The 26,045-nt window shown below is 38.3% G+C and overlaps 1 protein-coding gene across 1 annotated transcript in view; it reads left to right on the plus strand.

Annotated features, from left to right (window-relative positions):
* The first annotated feature begins 1,421 nt into the window (after positions 1–1,421).
* The window catches only part of IFT56 (intraflagellar transport 56), a 40,654-nt gene continuing 16,030 nt past the window's right edge, over positions 1,422–26,045 (plus strand). Inside the window, exons 1-9 of the mRNA XM_055421340.2 lie at positions 1,422–1,523; positions 2,031–2,168; positions 5,157–5,249; positions 6,848–6,962; positions 8,651–8,700; positions 10,373–10,518; positions 11,478–11,649; positions 20,686–20,760; positions 25,667–25,769. Of these exons, the coding sequence (XP_055277315.1) occupies positions 1,521–1,523; positions 2,031–2,168; positions 5,157–5,249; positions 6,848–6,962; positions 8,651–8,700; positions 10,373–10,518; positions 11,478–11,649; positions 20,686–20,760; positions 25,667–25,769 (895 nt within the window). The 5' untranslated portion in view covers positions 1,422–1,520. The remainder of the gene's footprint in view (positions 1,524–2,030; positions 2,169–5,156; positions 5,250–6,847; positions 6,963–8,650; positions 8,701–10,372; positions 10,519–11,477; positions 11,650–20,685; positions 20,761–25,666; positions 25,770–26,045) is intronic.

The raw sequence follows: 26,045 nt of genomic DNA on the forward strand, positions 1-26,045 counted from the left end.
ATTTCCACAAAGTTTCATTTGTAAACTCACCACATTTGCTGACTAACAGTAGGAGTCTTCGAGGAATTTAAGGTAAAAACAGGATGAGGCATCTGTGCTTTGGATTCACATGAATACAGACAGGTTCCAGGCTTTGGTTAGCTCAAACAGTAAAGAATCTGCCTGCAATGTGGGAGACTTGGGTTTCATCCCCCGGTCAGGAAGATCCCTGGAGATAGACATGGCAACCCACTCCACTATTCTTGCCTGGAGAATCCCACGGACAGAGGAGCCTGTTGGGCTACAGTCCATAGGGCTGCAAAGAGTCAGACAGGACCGAGTGACTAACACTTTCACTTTCATAGGTATTTAAAAGTATATCTCAGGAAGAATTGTAATGACTCTAGATTCTTCCATCCTCCATACATAGAAAAGCTAAAAGATTAACTGGAGACATCTGTTCTTTATGATTAACAGTAATCTTATCAAGATACATGCTTGACTGCAGGTATCCCCCAGCCAAAAGTCATGTATGAACAGACTTTTCCCTTAGTTCTACTAAGTGGTTGCTTCACAGTGCACTAAGTGGCTGTCTCTTGGGCTTTAGTCCTTAGGAAGATCCTTACTAAAACTTAAAACTCACAGCTCTTATGCTACACATCTTTAAACCCTTTCTCCACATCTTTAAAAACAATTTCCTGGAATTTCCTGGTGGACCAATGGTTAGAATTCCTAGCTTCAGGAGGATCCCAGCTCCATCCCTGGTTGGGTAACTAAGATCCCACAAGCTCCCTGACACAGCCAAACAACAAAACTTAAAACACACACAGCCAAAACAAATTTAATTATTTCCCTCCAGTTATCTTAATTCACATATTCAACACATTATATCAGACCTTTAGAAACAATCAAGATGGGTGCTGCATTGGCCACTGTGACTTTATCTTGTGTTTCCCTATTTCTAACGAACGAGAGGTTCTATTCTAAATTCCAAGTAGGAATTATAATGTCACATCACAATGGAGATGTATCTATGGAAGTATCGTATTCAGGGGAACTCCCGTCTCCAAACATCAGCATCCTCGCTCTGGCAGAAATTTGATTCTAAGCCGCACAGCACAGGAGACCCGCGATCACGTGCCAGTCAGCGCCCAGGGCTGCTCTGGAGCCCAACGCGGTCCAAATCGGAAGTGGTTCCTTGAAAATGACTTTCCCGGGAAACCTGTTTTTGAAAAACCGTGTCATTTTAATTCGCTTTTTCCTAATATAAACTCACAGAAATACAGACAAACTCTCGCTCTCAGTACAGATAAAGACACTTTCATGCGGAGAGAAAACCTTTCACGCCCAACTGCAGCGATAAGCCTGTGGGAACCAAGATGCGCAGGGCACCAGTTCTCCGGCGAGCGCTACTCCGGGAAGGACCAGTCCCCTGGCGGGGTTGCCGTGGAGACCAAGCGAGCTTTGTGGATGCTGAGGCGCGCAGAAGCCAGGGCTTCTGCTGTCTGTCTGCAGAGGGTGTTCACAGGACCAGCGCCAAGATGGTTAGTGGCGTTGAATAGTGAGGAATAAGTCTGAGTAGGTCCCGGGACTGGAGATTAGAGATTCCTAGCACACTTCTGGTTTAAGTCTAGGAGTGTTAGCGGAGGCAGATGTCTGTGCCCTCCCCCGTTTTCCCACCGGGGACAGGGCTGCAACTGTAGATACATCGTTGCTTTCTTCCCTCTTGTTTCTCCGTTTTCCCACTCCTGAGCTGAGCGTGAGGTGGGAAGTGGACCAAGGGAAAGCTGAGATGACAACAGCCTCGCGAAAGCATCTCTTACCTCATTCTCTTTGGAGGAGATGAAGAAGTAGGGGATAGCGGTTTCGTTCAGCTCAAGCACCGGGTGATGGACCTTTTAGTAAAATATGTGTTACGGAAAGAGTTTAAATAGGCTTACAAGGGTTTCGTTGTTCAGGACTTGACTTATGAATCCGGGAGCCGTCACTCTCGGTTTAAAATTGACCACGGGATTGGGATCATACAGCTATCTTTGTTGTTTCTTTCACAGATGCTTTCAAGGGCCAAACCTGCTGTAGGCGGGGACCCACCGCACACTGACAAAAGGAAGAAGAAAGGTAGGAAGATTCCAAAACTAGAGGAGCTACTTTCACAAAGGGATTTCACTGGAGCTATTACCCTGTTGGAGGTAATGTCCAAAGAAAGTTGCTTCTTAGGACGTAAGTAACCAGAATATAGAGGAATGCATGGGTGAATGCTGGTTGCTATGCATGGAACAGGTGGGTGCATTCTGGGACTTCCCTAAATCTAGTCAGGCACAGATTCCAGGTTAACTATAAACCTGACTAGAGATGAACTAAAAAGATACACTTCTTTCTCTCTCTCTTTTTTTGCATGATAGACTTATTTCTTGAGGGACACTTTTAATTATGTCTAGTTCCACTGATGGCAAATCCAGTCTAAAAATGTAGAGGGACATTTAATACACTGTCAGTTCACACATTACCTATTCCACCCCCTGACCAGTTTATGATTTATTCCTATTAATATAACATTTTGATCAAATTTAAATGATTCTACCATGTTTCATGCTTATTGTCTGAAATATTGTATCTTCAGAAGATATTTCAAATCTCTATGGCAGTAGTTCTCAACTTTTAATACTCATTAGAGTCACTTGTGGTACTTGTTTAAATGTACATTTCTGGACTCCTACCCTGTGTGTGTGTGTGTTAGTCGCTCAGTCATGCCTGACTCTTTTTGACCCCATGAACTATAGCCCATCAGGCTCCTCTGTCCATGGGATTTCCCAGGCTAGAATTCTGGAGTGGGATGCCATTCCCTTCTCCACAGGATCCTCCTGATCCAGGGATTGAACCGGGGTCTCCCAAGTTGCAGGCAGGTTCTTTACCATCTAAGCCACCAGGGAACCCAATATTTTGGGCAAATAGCCTAAGAGCTGATGTAGATGGTCCAAGGATACTGCACTTTGGCATATGGTTTTGTGGGAAGCACGTGTTATAGGAGGATGAAGGGGCGCCCCGAAGAATGAAGAGGGGAGGATTTTGACAGCACAGCCTGGTTGTGTTGTGCCATAATCATTTCTCTGAAGCACTGTTCTGTTCTGTTCTGTCGCTCAGTCGTGTCCGACTCTTTGCGACCCCATGGACTGTAGCCTACCAGGCTTCTCCATCCATGGGATTCTCCAGGCAAGAATACTGGAGTGGGTTACCGTTTCCTTCTCCACTCTGAAGCACTACCACAGCCATATTACTCTATCAACAATAAGTGTTTTAATCAGCTTTATATATCTTTCTCAGTCTTGCATGTAAAGTCCTGTGTTTCTTGCTAGTGCGCTGGTGTTGAGCACATTGCTTAAACTTTTCTTGTGTCAGATTTCTTGTCTTTAAATCAGAGGTGCTGCCTTGGAAGGACCCTCTAGCTCTGTAAATCAGTGGGCTAAGTGGTAGATACATGTGTGATTTTTGTTAGTCTCTTTTTCTCTTCTCTCTTTTCTTTAAGGAAGTGAGCACACTTTCCTATTGTGTGATCCCATGCTGCCTTTAAGTTGTCCAGGGAGACTCAGCTCTATGCTTTCATTCTTAGGTAGCCAAAGTGCCATGATGGATGGGATTGGGAACTGCCCTGGTCTGGGACGAGGAAGGGCCTATGAGCTCTGCTGTGGCTCCAGGGAATTCCAGGGGCAAATTCAGGGAGACCTCAAGTAACAGTTTCTTCAGACTTAAGGCACTGCACTCAAATTCACAGTATTTGGTGAGAGGTTGTTATTGTTTAGTCGCTTCAGTTGTGTCCAACTCTTTGTGACCCCATGAACTGTAGCCCACCAGGCTTCTTTGTCCATTGGGTTTTCCAGGCAAGTATACTGGAGTGGGTTGCCATTTCCTTCTCCAGGTGAAAGGAGAATTTCTAATATTATAGAGTTAGCTACAAGAGTAAGTTTTTATTTAGACAAAGTATCAGACTTTGATGCTGGGAGGGATTGGGGGCCGGAGGAGACAGGGACGACAGAGAATGAGATGGATGGATGGCATCACCAACTCGATGGACATGAGTTTCGGGAGCTGGTGATGGACAGGGAGGCCTGGCGTGCCGTGATTCATGGGGTCGCAAAGAGTTGGACATGACTGAGCGACTAAACTAAACTGAACTGATCAACAGAGATCATCTTGTACTGGTCAAGGCACCTGAAGTTTTATAAAAATGATTGGTTTTTAAAATTTTTATCTTATTTTTATTAGAGTATAGTTGCTTTACAATGCTGTGTTAGCTTCTACTGTACAGTAAAGTGAATCAGTTATATGCATACATATTTCCACTGTTTTTTAGATTTCCTTCCTATTTAGGTCACTACAAATCAACAATGATCTGTTTAGCTTTTACTTTTTCACCTATGTTTTTGACCTATCACCACATAGGGTGGAAAAAAAAAATTTCCTTTTGCCAAAAAAAGGAAAAGCTCATGGTAATTCAGACTTCTCCTTCAGGATCTCACACCTTTCCTCCAAAACAGGACTTTTCTTTCAATGGATGATGAATTCATGAATATTTTTTCACAATGGACATAAATGATTAGGTGGTCTTCTAAAATCTTTAATTCTTATAGGCCCTGGCAAGCTTGTTCAAGGGTAATAGAATGATTTAATGCCTTGTCTTCAGTGAAAAGTTATAACCTATGAATAACTATATGTGTGTGCTCATGGGACAGGTCTGAAGTGTGAAGTTAAATGCAGTAGAACATGGGATGGGGGTGAAAACATGGGCTTTGGAGTCAGTTGGCTCCGTGGTCCCTTCCACCACACTTACTGGCTGTGTGTGGCCTTGAAATTGCGTAATTTCTCTAACCTTCAGTTATTTGGCATTAAATATTTCACAGAGTTCTTATGATCCTTATATATCACCCAAAATTTTTATGAGGATAACTCTTAGATACTTCCTGGAGTAAGGTGTCAGTAAACACAAAAACAGTTGTGAAATATTTGAGGGAAAGGTAGTTAATTGTGCTGAGTTCTGTAGGTATCAGTTTGATTAAACTGAGATTATCTTGCTTCCATAATTTGCAATTTCCTATTGTTTGTTAATAACATAGTTTTTTAAACAAGGGCTTACCATTCAAAGTATTCATGATTTTTTTTTTTCATGAAATTTTAATGTGAAGTTCAAACGTCATGTTGGGGAACAAGAAGAGGATACTAATTTGTGGATTGGATACTGTGCTTTTCACCTGGGTGACTACAAGAGAGCTTTGGAGGTTAGTTTAAAAGTTGTTTTTTTTTTAAGTACCTGTAGGGTTTTGAAATGTTACTAAGTTTTGTATTATAATAATACACGCTCATGGTAAAATTCAAACAATATAGAAGGGAACAGAGGAAAAAGGAAAAAAGTCACCCTGTCTGCCTTCATCCGTCCTATTTGTTAACAGGGGTAAACATTTGATCTTTTTTGGTGTATTGTTTCAGAAATCTTCTATATATGTTCAAGTATATGTAGCAATGTGGGTTTACTTTTTCCTTTTACATATATACTAATGAGATTGTTCAATATATCAATATTAGTCTTTCTTAAGGAAATCTTCAGGAGAAGGAAAATAAGTCCTTTTGATTAAAAGTTTTATGATTCTTTTCTCAAAAAAATTTCATGGTTATTTTGCAAGGTTAATTTTAGACATAGGAAATATTTTATCTTTATATTTTTTAATATTTTAGTATATTATTTATTTTTTATATTTTTAAAAGTATAGTTTTCAAAGTTGGGTTTTTTTGGTCATTGTAAACCCTACAATGTAAGAATTATGGCTGTACGTAAAATTGTAAATGCTTTATGTCAATGATTTTTAACTCATAAATGAAATTGTTTTGACATTTCTTACATATTCTCACTCTCAAATGTAATTTAAGGATATTAAAAACCTGCACTACTAAAATAAAAAATATCCAAGATCACATGAGAAACTGATATGAATAAAAGCAACAAAATCAGTGAAGGAAAAGTGAAGATGTGAAGAGGGCAGAATAGAAGCTGGTGGCATTTGTGAAAGATTTAGGAGAAGAGAGAGTAGTTCAAATGGAGTAAGAAAGAAAATAGGCATGTGGTAAAGACTGATAGTAAAAGAGTATATGGAAAATGTAGTTGACAAAGTGAATTTCAGAAACTGTCCTTAACCCGGAAGGAAAAACCCTCAAAGACCAAATTTTTAAATTGTAAAACCAAGTAAACAAAGCCAGAAAACAATTAGAATGAAATCAAATTTGTAGCATATTAAGGTTATCGGATTTTAAGTTAGCTGAAGCTATGCATTTTTAATATCTTTTTAAATGTCTTTTTAAGTTAGCAAAAACAAAATATTTTAGTTGTTTTTCATTTCTGCAGTTTGTTAGCCCATGTCAGTATTAAAAAGGAAGGGAAAAAAAACAAGTGTAGGGTTCTATGGGCAATAGTCCCACATGGGTAGGCTTGAGCCCTAACTGCAGTATTTAATATTACAGGTATAGAATATAAGGAGCACATGTGTGTATGTGGTAAGTCGCTTCAGTCGTGTCTGACACTTTGCGACTCTGTGGACTGTAGCCCACCAGGCTCCTCTGTTCATGGGTTTCTCCAGGCAAGAATATTGGAGTGGGTTGCCATGCCCTCCTCCAGGGGATCTTCCCGACCCAGGGACTGAAATTACATCTGCATTGGCAGGCGGGTCCTTTACCACTAGCACCACCTGGGAAGCCCTAAGGAGCATATAGAATTCTCCTAAATGTGAAGTTGCCCAATCAAGAATTCCTATTCCATTATACATAAAGGAATGGCCCATTGATTGCTTTACTGCTGTAAGGAATCACTGCTTATTGTATATTTCAGGAATATGAAAATGCAACAAAAGAAGAAAATTGCAATCCTGAAGTCTGGGTGAACCTAGCCTGTACCTACTTTTTTCTTGGAATGTATAAACAAGCTGAAGCAGCTGGATTTAAAGGTAAATGAACCCTTTTAAAATCTGAAATTCATCACTAAGAGTCATTTTGGAGATTTTTAAACTTACTTAATACCTTTCTCAAGGAAAAATCAAGTGACATTAGAAAGCTAAAAAAAAAAAAACAAGAAAGAAAAGCTCTACTCTTCAAAGCATATTGGATCTTAGCAACTTTATCTTTAAAGGCAGAGTTAATCTCTGTGTGCCTTACCCTTACCCTCCCCACTTCACTTCCCCAGAATCTACAGCCAAAAGGCAGAAGGATGAGAGAAGAAAAAGACAAGGTGCTTTTCTTAGGCCCTCCTGTGGTGGGACATTCATGCTGTTGGTAGGAGTTGGGTGTAGTTGTTCAGGCTCTCATGAATGTGGATTTTATAGCGTCTTGCCCTCCTTCTAAATGAGAAGCCTAATAATTTCAGCTTGAAGAATCCAGATTTCTTTCCTTTTGTTTGACTTATGAAGTCAGTCATCTTAGGAGAAGTGAATTCAAATTTGCAAATAAGTGTAGGGCAAAATGGAAATATGGGAGGAAAGATTAAGAATAATTAGAGTATGAATCAAATTAAAATCAAAGAAAAATAGAGAAAGTGGGCAAAAGAATGTTTGTTAGGAAATACGTGAGTGACGAGTGTATTCCAGGGTAGAATTCTTAGAGAATTAACTGGCACATACATATTTAGATAGAATTCCAGTTCAAGGTCATGGAAAATCTCTTGATTTGTACCCAAGTTGTTTCAATTTACTGATGTAGTTTTTCCCAATTCAGTTATTTATCTCATGTTTCGAGACTTTGTGCGTAGAACAGTTAGATACTTGTAAGGTGATCAAGGTACCTATCTCTCTTTCCGTATATATTTTTTCTTTTTTAACATTGAAGTATGACTTTTTGTTGTAAAGAGATAGATTAATAATATTGAATGTCCAGAATTAGGAAGATTCTCCAAGAGCACAAAGGGGATCTGGAATTTAAAAGATGTTAACCTTTTTGCTTGGCTACCTCTTAGATGGCAGATTATCATGCCAGAAGATCTGTGGAGAATAGGCTAGTATTTAGAAAAATGCATGGAAGTGTTCTCAGTTGTGTCTGACTCTTTGCAACCCCATGGACTATAGCCCACTGGGCTCCTCTGTCTATGGGATTTTCTGGGCAAGGATATTGGAGTGGGTTGCCCTTCCTTTCTCCAGGGGATCTTCATGACCCAGGGATCAAACCTGTGTCTCCTGCAATGACAGGCAGATACTTTACCACTGAGGCACCTGAGAAGCCCCATTTAGGAAAACATGGCAGTGTAACTATGGAAAGAAGAATTCAGAAGGAATTGACAACACTGGATTCCTATATGTACTGATATGACCACTTCCTGTGTTTGGTTCCATGTGTGAACTACACAGGATGGGCTGCTGCTGGCACTGTGAAGAGTGGAGGCTGTGCTTTACCACAACAGAGCCAGGAAGAACCAGTGTGGGCACGAGCAGAACCCTAGAGTGTTTTCCTTCTGGTTCTTGGTGATGTTCCTTCTACTGAAGTAGGACTAGACTGAAATAATATATGTTATAGCAGAGACATAGCAGGATCCCATGGGCAAGGATTTGGGAATATCCTTATGTGAGTCTCATGTCACTCCTACAAGGGACGAAGTGCCAAAGACAATTGAGATCTTTAATTAAGCACCTTGGATTTTTTTCCTCAGCTCCAAAAAGCCGACTTCAAAACCGCCTCCTCTTCCACTTGGCTCACAAGGTATTTCTGTGCTTATTTCACACTTTTTTTTGTTTAATGTAAAATTTTGTTTTTATTTTTTAATTGACATAAATGAAAACTTTTGTTTTAAAAATATTTTTCTCTTTCTTTCTTGTTACCATCATGGGTGAAAGAGAATTAAGTAAAAATTCTTGTTAATGATATGTTTAGAGCAAGTAGAATACAGGTATTAATTTTGTAGGATTTTTCTCCCCCATTAATGTTTTTTACCCTGGTAATTTATTCAGAGATGTTAGATTTTAGTTCTTCTTAAGCAGTAGTCTTTTATGATTAGTTTGTTTCCACCACCTTGTTGTCTCTTAGGAAACAGAAGCAAAGATGACTTGTCCTGACTCCTGAAAATAAAAACATACTTTTCTGAATTGCTGCCTTATGGCAATAATTTTGATCATCATCATAAAATTATTTCTTAATACTTTTTCATATTATAAAATCACACATTCTAGTAATCAAAATATAAATATGCAATAAAAAGATGTTGTTGTCGTTCTGTCACTAAGTCATGTCTGACTCTTTGTGACTCCATGGACTGTAGCATGTCAGGCTTCCCTTTTCTTCACTATCTCCCGGAGTTTGTTCAAACATCTACCATATTTAAAATTAACTATATTTCAACCTTTGGGCATATCCCTTTAGGGATAATTATTTTTTATATGCATATTTGTATTTTTGTTCATTTGTTTTGCAGAATGGGATTTATGTTAAATATATACTCTTGTATTCTACAACTTACCTTTAAATTATGAGTTGTATCCCTGAGTCATAAGTCTTCAAACGCATCCTTTTTAAATAACAATCCATCATATGCATGTGCCACAATTCATTCAGCATTTCCTAGTTATTTGGCTTCAAGATTGGTTTTATTTTTAATTATAAAAATGTAATTCTAACATCCTAGAAATAGATATATTAAGTTATCGAGTATGAACAATAAAAATTTAAAGCTGTTAATTGATAGTGCTAAATTATTTTACAGAAAGTTTATCAATAGGTAGTATTTGAAAATAATTATTCTTGGTGTATTCAAAAATTTCATGCTGTAATTATCTTTGTTTAGTTCTTTCAATTTTTGCTTTACATGTTTTGTAGACTCTCATTAAGTGCATACAGATATAGAATTGTTGTGTCCATCTAGTGAATGGAGACATTTATCGCTATCATTATGAAACGTCTATTTTTATCTCTAAAACTCTCTCTTCGTGTAAACACTACTTTGTCATGTCTGTGTAGCTCTATCAGCTCTCTTTTGGTTAGTGGTTGCCTACTACATCTTTTTATATCCGTTCATTCTCTACTTTTCTATGTCCTATTTTAAATGTCTCTCTTATAAACATCATATAAAAAGGATAGAAACATAGAAAATAAAAAGGGAGGGAGAAGATATAAAGAAAGAACTAGAAAAGAAACAAAAGTAAGAAGAGGGGGGTCAAGTAATTAATGAGTTGTAACTAAAGACTAAGACTCTGCCTCGAGAGACTATTTTATTCTTTGTCTGAAGGAGAGAGAAAGAAGACTGGGAGCTGAAGAGAAATGGAGAGAACGGGGGCAAGTGGCTGAAGGAAGGGGGAGTTAAGTTTGTTACATGAGTGTTGATTTCTCCAACCATACTCTAACATGAACTTTTGTGTCTTTTTTTCTCTTACAATTTTAGTTTAATGATGAGAAGAAATTGATGAACTTCCATCAGAATCTTCAGGATATCACAGAAGATCAACTCAGTTTGGCCTCAATCCACTATATGCGATCTCACTACCAAGAAGCTATTGATATTTACAAGCGAATACTGCTAGATAACAGGTGTGTGTCCTGTTACGCCTCCTTGAACTCTCGTTTTGTTACTTGCTTCTGTACCCAGTTTGGCTGAGGACCTAGTGTACTTTGGTTCTAATAGCACCGTGTGTTCACATCTGTTTAGCTAACAATCTGGTGAGATTAAGAACTCCTTATTTGTCTAGACTCCTTATTGTCTAGATTGTCTTTCCCCCTCCTAATTGCCCTCCCATTAGGTTTCAGTACCACAGGTATATTGTGTATTTGGTTATGTACTGTATGTATATCTGTATACAGGTATATGTATATGTACTGTATGTATATCTGTATGTATGTATATATATAAAATAAATATGTTTCATCTCTCCATAAGAACCAATTTTCACCCCTTTGGGGGTGATATCACACCTGTTGAAAATGCATGGTCTAGGTGTATCAATTTCAGTGTTGTAGTTATATTGAAGGTAATTTGCTGACAAAATTAGAAACAAACTGTTCTAAAGAACTAGTATTCCAACTTTATCGCTGACTACTTGGTCTCTCTTCTGCATCCCAAAATATCTCATCCATCTCCCTTCTCCCTCCTTTTGCTTTACTGTCATAGTCTCCCATCTGTTCCCATTCTCAGCCATCAAATCTACTTGCCTTATCTGTCCATCTTCAGTATGGTGTCAGCTCATTTGCATTTATACTTCATTACTGATTATATTAGTTTTGTTGGTTTTTTTTTTTTAACATGAACAGGTAGTAGTTGAACTTTTTCCCTTTCTCCTCTAGTTGTCATCTTTTACTCTACTTATATCAAAACACTCAAATATTATAACACAAAAAGAAAAAGACTACACTGATCATATTGCCTTTTTCTTTAAAAAAAGAAATGTCCTCTTTGCCTTATTGTCCAGCTGAGCCATTAAAAATGTCTGTAGTTTGACAACATTTTTGTGAAGTAGACTTAACTGTTAATCCTTAATTTTTTCATCTGATAGGGAATACCTTGCCCTCAATGTTTACGTGGCCCTATGTTACTACAAGCTGGATTACTATGACGTGTCTCAAGAAGTTCTGGCTGTTTATCTTCAGCAAATTCCTGATAGCACCATCGCACTCAATCTTAAGGCCTGTAATCATTTTCGCCTTTACAACGGCAAAGCCGCTGAGGTAGTGATGAAATTTGTTCTTAATTCACTTAATTCCAGTTTGAATTACCCTATACTTCCCGGGTTATTCATAAAACTATTATCTGTTACTCTTGATTAATATCCCTTTGTTATTGCCAGTGTGATTCTATAAGAACCCAACTGTATAAATATTTATATTTACCAGATATTCTAAAAAAGAATATTGACTTCTGAATTCTCTGTGTGCCTCTGATATACTGTAGATGATCTTCATCTATGGCTTACATTACCTTAAATATGTTAAAAACCAAATACTTCTGCTTCTTTCTCTGAAATATGTTTGTGGCTCAGAGTCATCAACATGTAATCAGAAACCTAGAGTATACACCACTCTCTTCTCCTTCATCCGCAGTCTGATTTTCCACCAGTTCCTATCATTTCTGTTCTCGATTTCTCTCTTCTCTGTGCCTTCTCCTTTGCCACTGCTCTAGTTCAGGCATTCCTTACCTCTTGTTTCAACTCCTTAAATAATTTCCTTGCCTCTCGTCTTTGAGAGAGGCACTGAGTTTGTTTCACACATCCATATCCTCATACTGCCATGGCTTTGTACACAGCATTGTTTCCTGAAGTGCCTTTCTCTGCTTAGTGATACTTCAGTATCTCCTTCAAGGTTACCCCAAGAAGCAATAGTGGGAGGCATTTTATAAGTAGTTAGAAAGTGGTTAACTTATAGGCACTGTGCAGAATACTTTGTATCCATTATTTGGTTTCCCTGACAATCCTGTGGATAAATTCAGTTATATAGCTCTCTCTTTTTTCTTTTTTTGATTTTTTTTCCTTGTTGTTATAGGTCTTGTTTTATTGGAAACTCAGAGTATACAGGAGTCCATATATTATGATCTCATTTTATTAAACTACACACAAACACATGTATACACATATATGTGCATATAAACATAGATATAAATAGATCTATAGATAGCATGTTCTATATCTATACAGATTCGGGTATATATATTTGAATATACTTTATGTACAGATATGTTTAGGTTAACCCTATGAGGGGGTGTCCATGAGTACAAATTACTTCCTTGGCCATTACTTTAGTTGATATCAGAAGCCACCAAAATTTAAATGCAAAATTTCTTTACATGTCAACACCCTGCCAAAAAGGTAGTGTAAGTGGCATCATACCAGCCTAGAGTAGGGTAAGGAATGATTGTGCTCAGTCATGTCTGATTCTTTGGTGACCCCATGGACTGTAGCCCGCCAGACTCCTCTGTCGATGGGATTTTCCAGGCAAGAGTATTGGAGTGAGTTGCCATTTCCTCCTCCAGTGGGGAGCCAACCCAGGGATCAAACCTGCATCTACTGTGCCTCCTTCATTAGCAGGCGGATTCTTTACCACTGCACCACCTGGGAAGTCCAGAATAGGGGGAGGAAGGAAGAAATTGAAACTAGAAAATTAACTACTATATCAAAGCAGAATTTATTGTGTAATAGCAGGAAGCACTATTAATATACTTTACACTAACAGCAGATTGAGTTGGTGAGTGAAACAGCATTTATCACCTGGTGGATAGAGAACACATATCCTTAACATTTGCTCAGGTTCGCTTTTCATGGCTTGTGTTGATAAGGTGCTCACTTGAGGCAAAAGAAATGCCTACAATTAAATTGCTTAGTATGCAATGGAACGGTTGCTTTATGTATGAAATAAAATACATTCTTGGATATCCTCATTTCAGCTAAAGTCCTTGCCTAATTGACTAGTTCCCAGCATCAGCAGTTTAATAGTAAACTGGATTTGCAATTTGATCTTTAATTAGAGTTTTGGTTAAAATAAATAAAAGAAGTATATTTTTGTCTTTCTATATTGAGTCAGTCTTGGGGGCTTTGCCAATTTTGGCATAAGATCCAACCTACTAAATGCTTATATTTTGTCTGCACATGTTCTTTCCATAGTCTGGAATGGGTGACATGGCTAACCAATATGTTCTAGATCTAATGCTATCCAACTCAGGACAGCAAATTGTACTTCTTGTTCACTAAAAGCATGCTTTTTCATTTGAAATTGTGCCCATGCAGATTCCATATTGATTGTATAATGTTCTCTAGCAGTAGATAACTGTAACAAACGTACTCTAAGGAGCTTTCTTTTTTTTTGACAGCAATAGGATATAGTTTGTTTTTACTTATGATAGTTTTATTAAACCTTTTAAAAGCAAGCTTTCCTCTAGTATCTTTTATAATGGGCTTTATATTGTATAATTCATTCTTTCCCCAAACACCAAAGCAGTCTGCTCTTCTATAGTATGCATGCAATATCATGTAATGATTCATTCAATTCTTAGAGTCTTTTGAACAGGTTGCCCAAAGTTATACAACTAACAAGTGAGAAATTCAGATCTCTAAAGCCCCTAGATGGCTGATTCATGTTGATGTTTGACAGAAAACAACAAAATTCTGTAAAGCAATTATCCTTCAACTAAAAAATAAATTAAAAAAAAAGAAACAAAACAAAAAATAAAGGCCATAGACTTAACCAGGAAATTTAATGCAAATTTAGGTGTGCATTCTTCTTCTCTGTTCTTAACTTATATATATATATATTTATATAACTTATATATATGTATGCTGCTGCTGCTGCTAAGTCACTTCAGTCGTGTCCGACTCTGTGCAATCCCATAGACGGCAGCCCAACAGGAGCTGCCCTGGGATTCTCCAGGCAAGAACACTGGAGTGGGTTGCCATTTCCTTCCCATATATATGTATATATACACATATATATGTAATAATACAGCTACCAAATAACAAACATGTTATATATATATGTATATATATATATATATATATATATAAAATCAAACAATATGGTTATTATATCTTAACAAAAAATAATTGGTAATAATATGGCTATTATATATGATTTTATATCTATATATAAAATCATGCTTATTGTTTGGTAGTTGCCTAATTACCTTTTTTTTTCTGAACAAGTTTTATTATTCACAGAGAGGAAGGAGCTCTGTCCTTGGCTGTGACTTTCCTCGTGACTACCAGGACATTACTCAGCTCCTCTCCCTTCTTCTTGGCATGGATGTGTGTCCCCACCCTTTTCTTGATGAACTTGAGGCCCTGCTTTCAGAGACCTTGAGCAGCTCCATGGCTTGCCACTCCTAAGGGGTGAAGCTGCAGACCTCTCAGATCATGAGGCTTGTTCTTGGTGAGGTGCCCACAATAACAGTGGCTGTAGCTCTGTTGGCTCACATTCTTAGTCATCTTGTAGGCCTTGCTGACGCCCATGGTCATGGGGTAGCACAGAGCCATGGCACTGAGCTGCATGGGGGCCCTTAGGGTCCAGATGGTGGTGGATCCTACTGGAGCAAGGCCTCATGAACCTGCTATAATTATCTTTAATCTAGATAAGCTTATTGAGGGTTGAGCCTTGTGACATTTATATCCCAGGACCTGGCACAATGTATATACAAAGTTGATGCCAATGAAGTAATGGTTGAATGAGAAATTTAAAATATGACTAACAGATTAAGGGCGAGTCATGTTTAAAAAAAGGAGGAGGTTCAAAACAGGTCCATAAAGATGAAGATTAAGAAAAACCCATTGGATTTCATAACTGGTATTTCCTATGCTGATTAGGGTATCATTATTATTGAGTGTTAAAGCTAGATGTCAAGGAGATAAGGAGTGAATGAGTAACCTCTTGGACTGAGAAATGTCCTAAGGGATATGGCAGAAGAAAGACAAATAGATGATGAAGAAATAGAAGCAGTGAGTATAGGATGCTTGTGAAAGGAAGGAATAGTTTCAGAGGATAAAGAAATTTTATACAAATTCCAGTCTTAGGTTACTAGCTGTGTGGTTTCAGTACACAGTATGCAAAATAACAGTACTGAATTATTGTAGGTTTTTGTAATGTATATAAAGTCCTTAACTTTATATGCATAGTAGATAGTGAACTGAGCAATTATAAAAGATTTTATAGACTGAAACATAGTCAGATTTATCTTTTTCTTTATGTTTAGTGCTTTTTGTATTTTGTTTAAAAAAATTTCCTAGCCCAAATTTTGTTCTCTGATATTCTAAAAGCTTATTGGTTTGCCTTTTACAAATCCAAATTATCTGTAATTATATCTAAAAGGTTTTGTTTCTCAATTAGTGACAAAGATTGATAAGTTAGATTGAAAAGACAAAACCCTAAAACCCTAATACATGTTTTAAATATAATTGTTGTTGTTGAGTCATTCAGTCCTGTCTGACTCTTTGGGACTCCATGAACTGCAGTACTTCAGGCTTCTCTGTTTATCACCAACTCTTGGAGCTTGCTCCAACTCATGTCCATGAGCCAGTGATGCCATCCAACCATCTCTTCTCTGTTGCCCTCTTCTCCTCTTGTTCTCAGACTTTTCCATCATCAGGGTCTTTTCCAAAGAGTCAGCTCTTCCCATTGGGTGGCCAAAGAATTGGAGCGTCAGCATCACTCCTTCCATGAACATTCATGGTTGATTTCCTTTAGGATTGACTGGTTTCATCTCCTTGCTGTCCAGGGGACTCTCAAGAGTCATCTCCTGCTCCACAGTTTGAAAGCATCAATTTTTCGATGCTCAGCCTTCTTTATGGTCCAACTCTCACATCTGTATATGACTACTGGAAAAACCATAGCTTTGACTATGCGAACCTTTGTTGGCAAAGTGATATTTCTGCTTTTTAATACTCTGTCTAGGTGTGTCATAGCTTTTCTTCCAAGGAGCAAGCATCTTTTAATTTGGTGGCTGCAGTCACCATCCACAGTGATTTTGGAGCCCAAAAAAATAAACTGTCACTGTTTCCACTTTTCCCCATCTATCCGCCATGAAATGATGGGACCGGATGCCATATCTTCATTTTTTGAATGCTGAATTTTAAGCCAGCTTTTTCACCTTCCTCTTTCACCTTTATCAAGAGGCTCTGTAGTTCCCCTTTGCTTTCTGCTATTCAATTGGTATCATCTGCATATCTGAGGTTATTGCTACTTCTCCCAGCAATCTTGATTCCAGCTTATGCTTCATCCAGCCCAGCATTTCACATGATGTACTCTGCATATAAGTTAAATAAGCAGGGTGACAATATACAGCATTGACGTACTCCTTTCCCAATTTTGAACCAGTCCTTTGTTCCATGTCCAGTTGTAACTGTTGCTTCTTGTCTTGCATACAGGTTTCTCAGGAGGCAGGTTAAGGCAGTCTGGTATTCCCATCTCTTTAAGAATTTTCCACAGTGTGTTGTGATACACACAGCCAAAGCCTTTAGCAATGAAGGAGAAATAGATGTTTTTTTGGAATTCCCATGCTTTTTTCTATGATCCAGCATATGTTGGCAATTTGATCTCTGGTTCCTCTGCGTTTTCTAAGCTTGAACATATGGAGGTTCTCAGTTCATCTGCTGCTGAAGCCTAGCTTGACGGATTGTGAGCATAGTCTTGCTAGCGTGTGAAATGAGTGCAATGGTATGGTAATTTGAACATTCTTTGGCATTGCCTTTCTTTGGGATTGGAATGAAAACTGACCTTTTCCAGTCCTGTGGCCACTACTGAGTTTTCCAAATTTGCTAGCACATTGAGTGAAACACTTTAACAGCATCTTCTTTTAGGATTTGAAATAGCTCAGCTGGAATTCCATCACCTCCACTAGCTTTGTTCATAGTAATGCTTCCTAAGGCCCACTTAACTTCACACTCCAGGATGTCTGGCTCTAGGTGAATGACTACACCACTGTGGTTACCTGGGTCATTAAGACCTTTCTCGTTCAGTTCTTCTATGTGTTCTTGCCACATCTTCTTAATCTCTTCTACTTCTGTGATTCCTTGCCATTTCTGTCCTTTATTGTGCCCATCTTTGCATGAAATGTTCCCCTGTTATCTCCAGTTTGTTTGAAGAGATCTCTAGTCTTTTTCATTCTATTGTTTCCTCTATTTGTTTGCATTATTCACTAAAGAAGGCTTTCTTATCTCTTCTTGCTATTTTCTGGAGGTCTGCATTCAGTTGAGTATATCTTTCCCTTTCTCCTTTGCCTTTTGCTTCTCTTCTTTTCTCAGGTATTTGTAAAGTCTCCTCAGACAACCACTTTGCCTACTTTCATTTCTTTTTCTTTGGGATGGTTTTGGTCACTACCTCCTGTACAATGTATAAACCTCCATCCATTGTTCTTCAGACACTGTCTACCAGATCTAATCCCTTGAACCTAGTTGTCATCTCCACTGTATAATCATAAGGGATTTTCATTTTAAATATAGGACACAGAAAATTTGAATGTGAAAGCATGTATATTATGAGGAATATTTCTTACATGATTTCTATCATGTTTTTGTACTTTTAGACTAGTCATTTTAACTCTAAAATAAGATGATCTATGTCTTCTATTCATACCTCTATGTTTTAACAGCTTTATTGAGGTATAACTAACGTTCCATGTAGTCACCCTTTTAAAATATACAATTCTGTGGGTTTTAGTGTATTCACCACAGTGTTTAATCTTCACCACAGTAAATTTTATTCATTTTATTTTTAAACACTTTTTCCCTCCTATTTTTGACTACACTATGAAGCTTGCAGGATCTAACTTCCCTAACCAAGGATTGATCCTACACCTTTGGCAGTGAAAGTGCTGAGTCCTAACCACTGGACTGCCAGGGAATTCCCACCACTGTCAATTCTAAAACATTTCCATTACTTCAAAAGGAAACTCCATAATCTATAGCTATCAACCCCCATCCTGCCAACCCCAAAACAGCTACTAATCCACTTTCTGTTTCTATAGATTTGTGTGTTTTGGATATTTCCTCTAAAAATGAGTCATATATTAATAATATATAATCTTTTATGTTTGGCCTGTTTTACTTTAGCTTAATGTCTATGAAGTTCATCGTGTTATAGCATGTTTCAGTATTTCATTCATTTTTATCACCAAATAATATTCCATTGTATGGATATACCACTTTGTATTTTTCCAATTATCAGAGATGGATATTTGGATTGTTTCTACATTCTTCATATTATGAATAATGCTGCTGTAAACATGTATATACATGTTTTGGGGCATGTTTTGAATATGTTTCATTTCTCTTGGGCATATACCTAGAAATGGAATTCCTGGGTCATATGGTGGCTATATTTAATTGAGGAACCTTCAGACTATTTTCCAAAGTAGCTGCACCAGTTTCCATTCCCATTAGAAATGTGTGTAAGAGTTTCAAGTTTCAATTTTTCTACATCCTTACCAACAGTTGTTATTATCTGTCTTTTTTATTCTAGCCATCCCAGTGGGTGTGGAGTGGAATCTCACTGTAATTTTGATTTGTGTTTTCCTGATAGCTAGAATGATGTTGAGCATCTTTTCATGTGCAGTGAGTGCTGCTTTAAATTTTGTGCCCTGCACATCTCACTTGCCTCACCTTTCATCCTGGCTGGCCCTGTCTGAGATCAAAGCTAGCCTCATAATACTAAGATTTTGTCTTTTCACTTTCATTCACTTTTGAGTGTGCAGTGAAGTTTTCCAGAGACAGCATGATTTCAAAATAGATTGATTGCAGGCACAGATATGCCAATCAAGCTGTCATCTGTTAAGGCAGACATTGAAGAGACTCGCAAACATAGATAACAGTACCATTCTTGTCACTAATTTTTTGTATTGGTAAATACAGTTTTCTTTTTAATGAAAAATATGTTATTTGTGTTAATGTGTAGTAAGTTTATTAGTACTTTGATTAATTGAATACTTTAAATTTCTGTTTTAATTTCTAATACAATATATATGGATGGCTGTAACCCACATAAACAAAAACTCTTTGGGATCCTTAGTAATTTTTAAGGTTTAAAAAGGATCTTGAGATAAAAAAGCTTGAAAACTGCTGAACTAGCCTAATATTACCCAGAACTTTGGAATTCTTGCTGTAGACAAGAGGAGATTAGTAAAAGGTTGCTAAATAGGTGTGCATTCCCATATGACATCAGGTAGAACAAGTTTGTAGTGCTTAGTGAGAACAGTCAAGAATTTAATTATTTTATCCAGAAAATCTTAGGTATCCACTGATGGAGGTAGAAAAAGAAGGTGAGAATTAGTCAAAATTATAGACTGGCAAGAGGGAATAGCAGAAATCTGAGAAAGTGGATAAATAAGCCTTGGACATTACTAAAGACACTGTAGAAATGGCTGACCATTTGCTCTAGGGGAAGTTAAAGAAGCAGGATAAGACAAAAGCGATCTGATAGTTCTAATAGTAACATAGAGGGGAGAAGGTACATTAATTGCATCATGTAAATAAAGGTCAATTCAGCAGGAAGACAGTATAGGAAAATTCAGGACACAGGTGGAATGGTCAGATTGAAGAATCAACCTTAGTGAACTTCCCTTGTGTTACAGTGGTTAACAATCAGACTGCTAATGTAGGAGACACAAGTTCAATCCCTGGTCCAGAAAGATTCTGCCTGCCATTGAGCAACTAAAGCCTGTGCGCGCCATACCTACCGAGCCCAAGCTCTAGAGCCTTTGACCACAACTACTGAACTACTGAACCCGAGCATTGCAGCTACTGATGCCCAAGTACCTCAACCCCATGCTCTGCAACAAGGGAAGCCTACACACTTCAATGAGGAGTAGCCCCCTCTCACCACAACTACAGAAAGCCCACGTGTAGCGGTAAAGACCCAGTGCAGTAAAAAATAATAAGTAATAAATAAATAAGTTAATTAATTTAAAATGTTAAATAAAGAAAAATAACCAACCTTAGTTGTTAAAAGTTTATCACCTGAAAGGAAAGACTAGCTCTAGGAGTCTTCAGACTTGGGTTCACCAGTTTCAGATTTGCTGCTTAGAGGTTCATTCATTTAATGTTTATAAGCCTCAGGTTCTCATCTGTAAACTGAGGAGAATAATAATTACATTGATTATTTCTCAGAGCCCTGCAGAACAAAGGAAGCAGCATGTTAAATTCTTTGTAAGCTATAAAACTTTGTAATTCTTACAGGTGATGTAAGAACTATACACTTGTCATTTTCATAAACCTTTCCTTTTTTTAATTTCAGGCAGAACTGAAAAGCTTGATGGACAACGCTTCTTCTTCCTTTGAATTTGCTAAAGAGCTCATCAGGCACAATCTGGTGAATAAGAGTTTCCAGTCTTGCCAATTTGAGGCCTACCCTATTTTGAGTACATCACAGTGGTTGGGAAGATGAATGAAAGGAGATATCTCAACAAGTATTTCTCTACTCCAAGTGAACTCTTTCTTGTTGTGGAGGAGAGAGAATGAGTTTAAGATACCGTGTTCTTTCCTTACTGGGAAGGCAGTAACACATACTTAACATTTAGAAAGAAGTGTGAGGCAGTGAGATTCAAGTGTTCATTTTGTTGGCAAAGACAAAGGAACATGTCCTTTACTTTCTGATGAAAGTGAAAATCCTTTACTTTCTGATGAAAGTAAAACTTGAGCTGGTCTTTGAAGAATGACTTGGATTTAAAGGGTTCACTTGTGGCAAGGACATGGATGAATGAAGACGTATGTGAGCAGACTGAATTTACTGAACAGAAAATTTGCACTGGGATAGTTGCTAAAAAAAAAAGATTCAGATGAAGTTCCAAGTTTGATTCAATTGACTCAGCAGTAAAGTGGGCGCAGAGCAGCGGTATTCAACTCAGACACCTGGGGAGACTGAGCAAATTACTCAGTATTGTTGAGTTTCAGATTCCTCATGTGAATGTGGCAGTAATAATAACTACACCTTTTCGTTCTGATTTCTCTGCACCTTCGTTAGCACTAAGTCTCCCAGTTCCGTTCCGTCGCTCAGTCGTGTCCGACTCTTTGCGACCCCGTGAACTGTAGCCTAACCAGGCTTCTCAGTCCATGGGATTCTCCAGGCAAGAATACTGGAGTGGGTTACCATTTCCTTCTCCAGGGGATCTTCCCGACCCAGGGATCGAACCCAGGTCTCCTGCATTGGAGGCAGACGCTTTACCTCTGAGCCACCAGGGAAGCCCAAGTCTCCCAGTACCAATGCTGAAAACCGTAGCTGGTTTAGACTCTCTCTCCCCCTTTATTTCTGATACTCAGTCACTTAATCCTATTAATTCTTCGTTGGCAGTGTCTTCTATTTCTTCCATTCCTTCTCTAACTCAGGCCTCCATCACACAATTTTCTGAGGTTATTTTGCATTATGAGCTTCTGCCTCTAAACTTTTCACTTCTAATTTAGTCTATAAATTAAAGCCAGATTAATTTTTGTAGAGAATATGATATGTTAGAGTAGTCTGGAAACTAAACTTGGAAAGAGATTAAGACTGGAAGATTAAGAGATTAAGATTTAGGAGTTTTCATAAGAGTAAATAGCTGAAGAAAAGGTTAAAAAAAGAGAAATATGGTTCCAAGAGAGTGTTTGAATTTAAGGGGCTGAAAGAGGAGAATAAGAAAATAACTCAAAAAAGGGCAGGCAAGAGAAAACACCTATATAATGTAAGACCCCTCCTGCAGCACAGGTTTGAAATGCATGGGTCCACTCATACACAGATTTTTCTCAGTCATCAATACTGTACCATCTGAGGTGGGTTGAATCCTTGTGTATGGAGGAACCCTGCATGTGGGTGGCTGACTGTAAATCATATTTGCATTTTCAACTGTGTGGAGAGTCAGCGCCCTTAAACAATCCCCCTCACCATTGTTCAATGGTCAACAGTCATTTTATAAAAGTTTTCTAATTTTTATATAATTTTTAAAGGTTATACTCCATTTACAGTTATTGCAAAATATCAGCTATGTGCTCTGTGTTGTACAAATACATCTTTATATCCTATCTTACACCCAATAGTCTGTATTTCCCCCACCCCTCACATACTGCCCTCCCCTCGGGTAACCACTAGTTCGTTCTCTATCTGTGAGTCTCTCTGCTTCTTTTCTGTTCTATTCACTGGTGTGTTGCATTTTTTTTAAATTCCACATATAAGTGACATCAAGCACTATTTGTCTCTCTGTTCGACTTATTTCACTTAGCATAATGCCCTCCAGGTCCATCCATGTTGCAAATGGCAAAATTTCATTATTTTTTATGGCTGAGCAATATTCCATTGTATATACAGACCACATCTTCTTTGTCCATGCATCTCATCTGTTGATGGACATGTAGGTTGCTTCTGACTGTAATGTCATTGTGTTGTGCTGTGCTTAGTCGCTCAGTCATGTCTGACTCTTTGCAACCCTGTGGACTGTAGCCTGCCAGGCTCCTCTGTCCATGAGGATTCTCCAGGCAAGAATCCTGGAGTGAGTTGCCATGCCTTCCTCCCGGGGATCTTCCCAATCCAGGGATTGAACCCAGGTCTCCTGCATTGTAGTGGACTCTTTACCGTCTGAGCCACCAGAGAAGCCACCACGGAAGTTGTAATGTCATTACAATTACACATTTTAATCACCCAGGAGATTTTTTAAGATATTAATATGTAAGATTTTTATTGAATGGTTGGGCTAAGGTTCAACTATCAATACTTTTCTTAAAAGTTTTCCAAGTGGGTATAATATACAGCCAGAGTAAAGAACCTTTATATATACATAGAACTGGAAGGCGCATATTAGCTAGTGATGGGAATTATACCTGGAGGGTGCGATTAAAAAGAAAAGTGAGAAAGTGGTCATTTTCCTTTTGCCTGCTGTAATACTATATGTAAGTTTTTTTTCTAGTAAATAGAGATTAATTTTATAGTTTAAGACAAAACCTGAAAAAATATTAAGCAGTATAAATTGTTACTGACATCAGCTTTTGCAGTCAGACCTGATGTCAAAATCAAGTACACTGTATACTAACTTTGTAACTTTGGGTAAGTCACTAAACACTGGTGAGTCTCTATGTTCTCTTATGTAGAATAGAGGAAATCACAGCACCTACCTTATTTCCTTGTGAAGATGAAATGAGGTAATATATGTAAAGTACCTCAGGCAGTATGCAGCATATAGTAAGCATTTAGTAAATAGTGCTTTTATTGTCATGCTATGGCCACCAGTGTCAAAACTGCAGATATGTCATGGAGCAAGAAGAGAGGCAAGTCTATTGAGTTTGGTCAAAGTGGTTGATATTTGTGACTTGTAGAATGGGTTTATTAGCGTGCAGAGAGCAGCACCAAGTTTCCCGTGGTCATGTATGGATGTGAGAGTTGGACTGTGAAGAAAGCTGCTTGCCGAAGAACTGATGGTTTTGAACTGTGGGAAGACTCTTGAGAGTCCCTTGGACTGCAAGGAGATCCAAACAGTCCATTCTAAAGGAGATCAGTCCTGGGTGTTCATTGGAAGGACTGATGCTGAAGCTGAAACTCCAATACTTTGGCCACCTCACGTGATGAGTTGACTCACTGGAAAAGACTCTGATGCTGGGAAGGTTGGGGGTGGGAGGAGACGGGGACGATCGAGAATGAGGTGGCTGGATGGCATCACCGACTCTGTGGACATGAGTTTGAGTGAACTCTGGGAGTTGGTGATGGACAGGGAGGCCTGGCGTGCTGTGATTCATGGGGTCGCAGAGAGTCGGACACGACTGAGCAACTGAACTGAAGGAGAGGAAGAGAAGAAGTTAAAACAGCAAACCACTTAGTTTTCAAGCGTGGCATTGAAAAAAGGAGAAAAAGTACGATGCTGTTCAGAGGGAACAGCGGCACCAAGTGAAGTGAAGGTTTTTCAAGAGAGTAGAAACCTTTGTGCATATTTAAAGTTGAGAAGTGGGACCAGGGTTAATGAAATAGAATATCACTGCAGAAACAAAATCCAAATGGAGTTGAAATCATGACATTAAAGAAGACAATTGTAGGAGTTAATCTTGGCAAGGGAAGGGAGCATTTTAGTTAAGAAGAACCAAAAAAAATGGCCAGGTGGATATTTTGACATAGAAAGAAGAGATTAGGTAGTTTATACCTGATTGCCTTGATTTCTGTATATTTATTTGTGAAATAATTTACTATATGTCAGATACTGTGCTAGGCTCTGGGTACAAAACAGCATGTAAAACTGTCCTTTCACAGATGGTGTTTTTGTTTTAGCTGTTCTCTGTAGCTTTTATTATCATATGACAGCGTACTTAAGTTTGCTCTTTGAAGGTCTCTCCCCGTTTGAGTATAGACTATATACTATGGACAGGACTGTATAGTATAGTATAACTATACTATAAGTCATAGACAGGAGAATAACTTTTTCCTGATGTAGTCCTGGTATTACAATACCAGGCATATAGTAGGTGTTAATGAATATTTACTAATATTTTAATGAAACAAAATATAATGTACGATACACCATGTATGTAGCCCACTTTAACTTATTTTATCCTTAATGATAACTGTGAAAGGTGGACATTACTAGTGCCATTTAGAGATGAGGAAATAATCTCAGAAGGATTTCATAAATTCCTTCATGGAGTTTTTAATGTAGAATATCTGTCTAGAAAAAAGTTTCATTAATTATTGGGTACTTTAAGAGTTTGTATGGGGCTTCCCTGGTGGCTCAGAGGTTAAAGCATCTGCCTCCAGTGCTGGAGACCTGGGTTCGATCCCTGGGTCGGGAAGATCCCCTGGAGAAGGAAACGGTAACCCACTCCAGTATTCTTGCCTGGAGAATGCCATGGACGGAGAAGCCTACAGTCCATGGGGTCGCAAAGAGTCGGACACGACTGAGCGATGGAACGGGACGGATAGTTCTTATGAGGAGAGAAGGAAATTATGCAATAGGGCCATGCCTTTATTCTATTTCTTACATTTAGGATGACTTTTTTTTTTCTGGCCGTGAAGCACGTGGGACTTAGCGCCCCAAACAGGGATCAAATCCGTTGCCCCTACATTTGAAGCACAGAGTCTTAACCACTGGACTGCCAGGGAAGTCCCTAGGATGCCTGGTTTTTTTAATAAGGTCAAGGTCATGTGTGTATAGAGAAAGCTTCAAAAATATATTTGTCCCTTCAAAGAGTAACTGTTGTGTCAGCTCCGTATGTATTTCCACCAATAAACATACTAATATTTACTGCCATAATAATAGTTCTTCTGTCTTTAGGTAGTTTTCCGAGGAGGAGAGGGGGCTTTGCAGGTTTTGCCTCCCCTGGTTGATGTCATTCCTGAAGCTAGGCTAAACTTAGTGATCTACTATCTTCGTCAAGGTAAGAGAAATGTGTCTTGGTCTTGCCTATGTAAGATATTTTAGAACATTTACTCTCCAACTGAACTACTTGCTTAATCTTTAAAATCACTTCATAATACTTCCAAGAATATATCTGCAGCAGGTTCACAGTACAGAACAGATTTACTGATATTTATTTGTTGAGCCCTTTCTATGTATCTCCTCTTTCCTCTTCTGTTGCTTCCAGCCTCTCGCCCATTCCGGTGTTTTCTTTTCCTCCTATTTTTCTGCCCTGTGTCCTCTAGTCATTTTATTT

This window comes from Moschus berezovskii, chromosome 3 (genome assembly GCF_049115385.1).
Source record: "Moschus berezovskii isolate FMDL1 chromosome 3, NW_MosBer_1.0, whole genome shotgun sequence".
Taxonomy (NCBI): Eukaryota; Metazoa; Chordata; class Mammalia; order Artiodactyla; family Moschidae; genus Moschus; species Moschus berezovskii.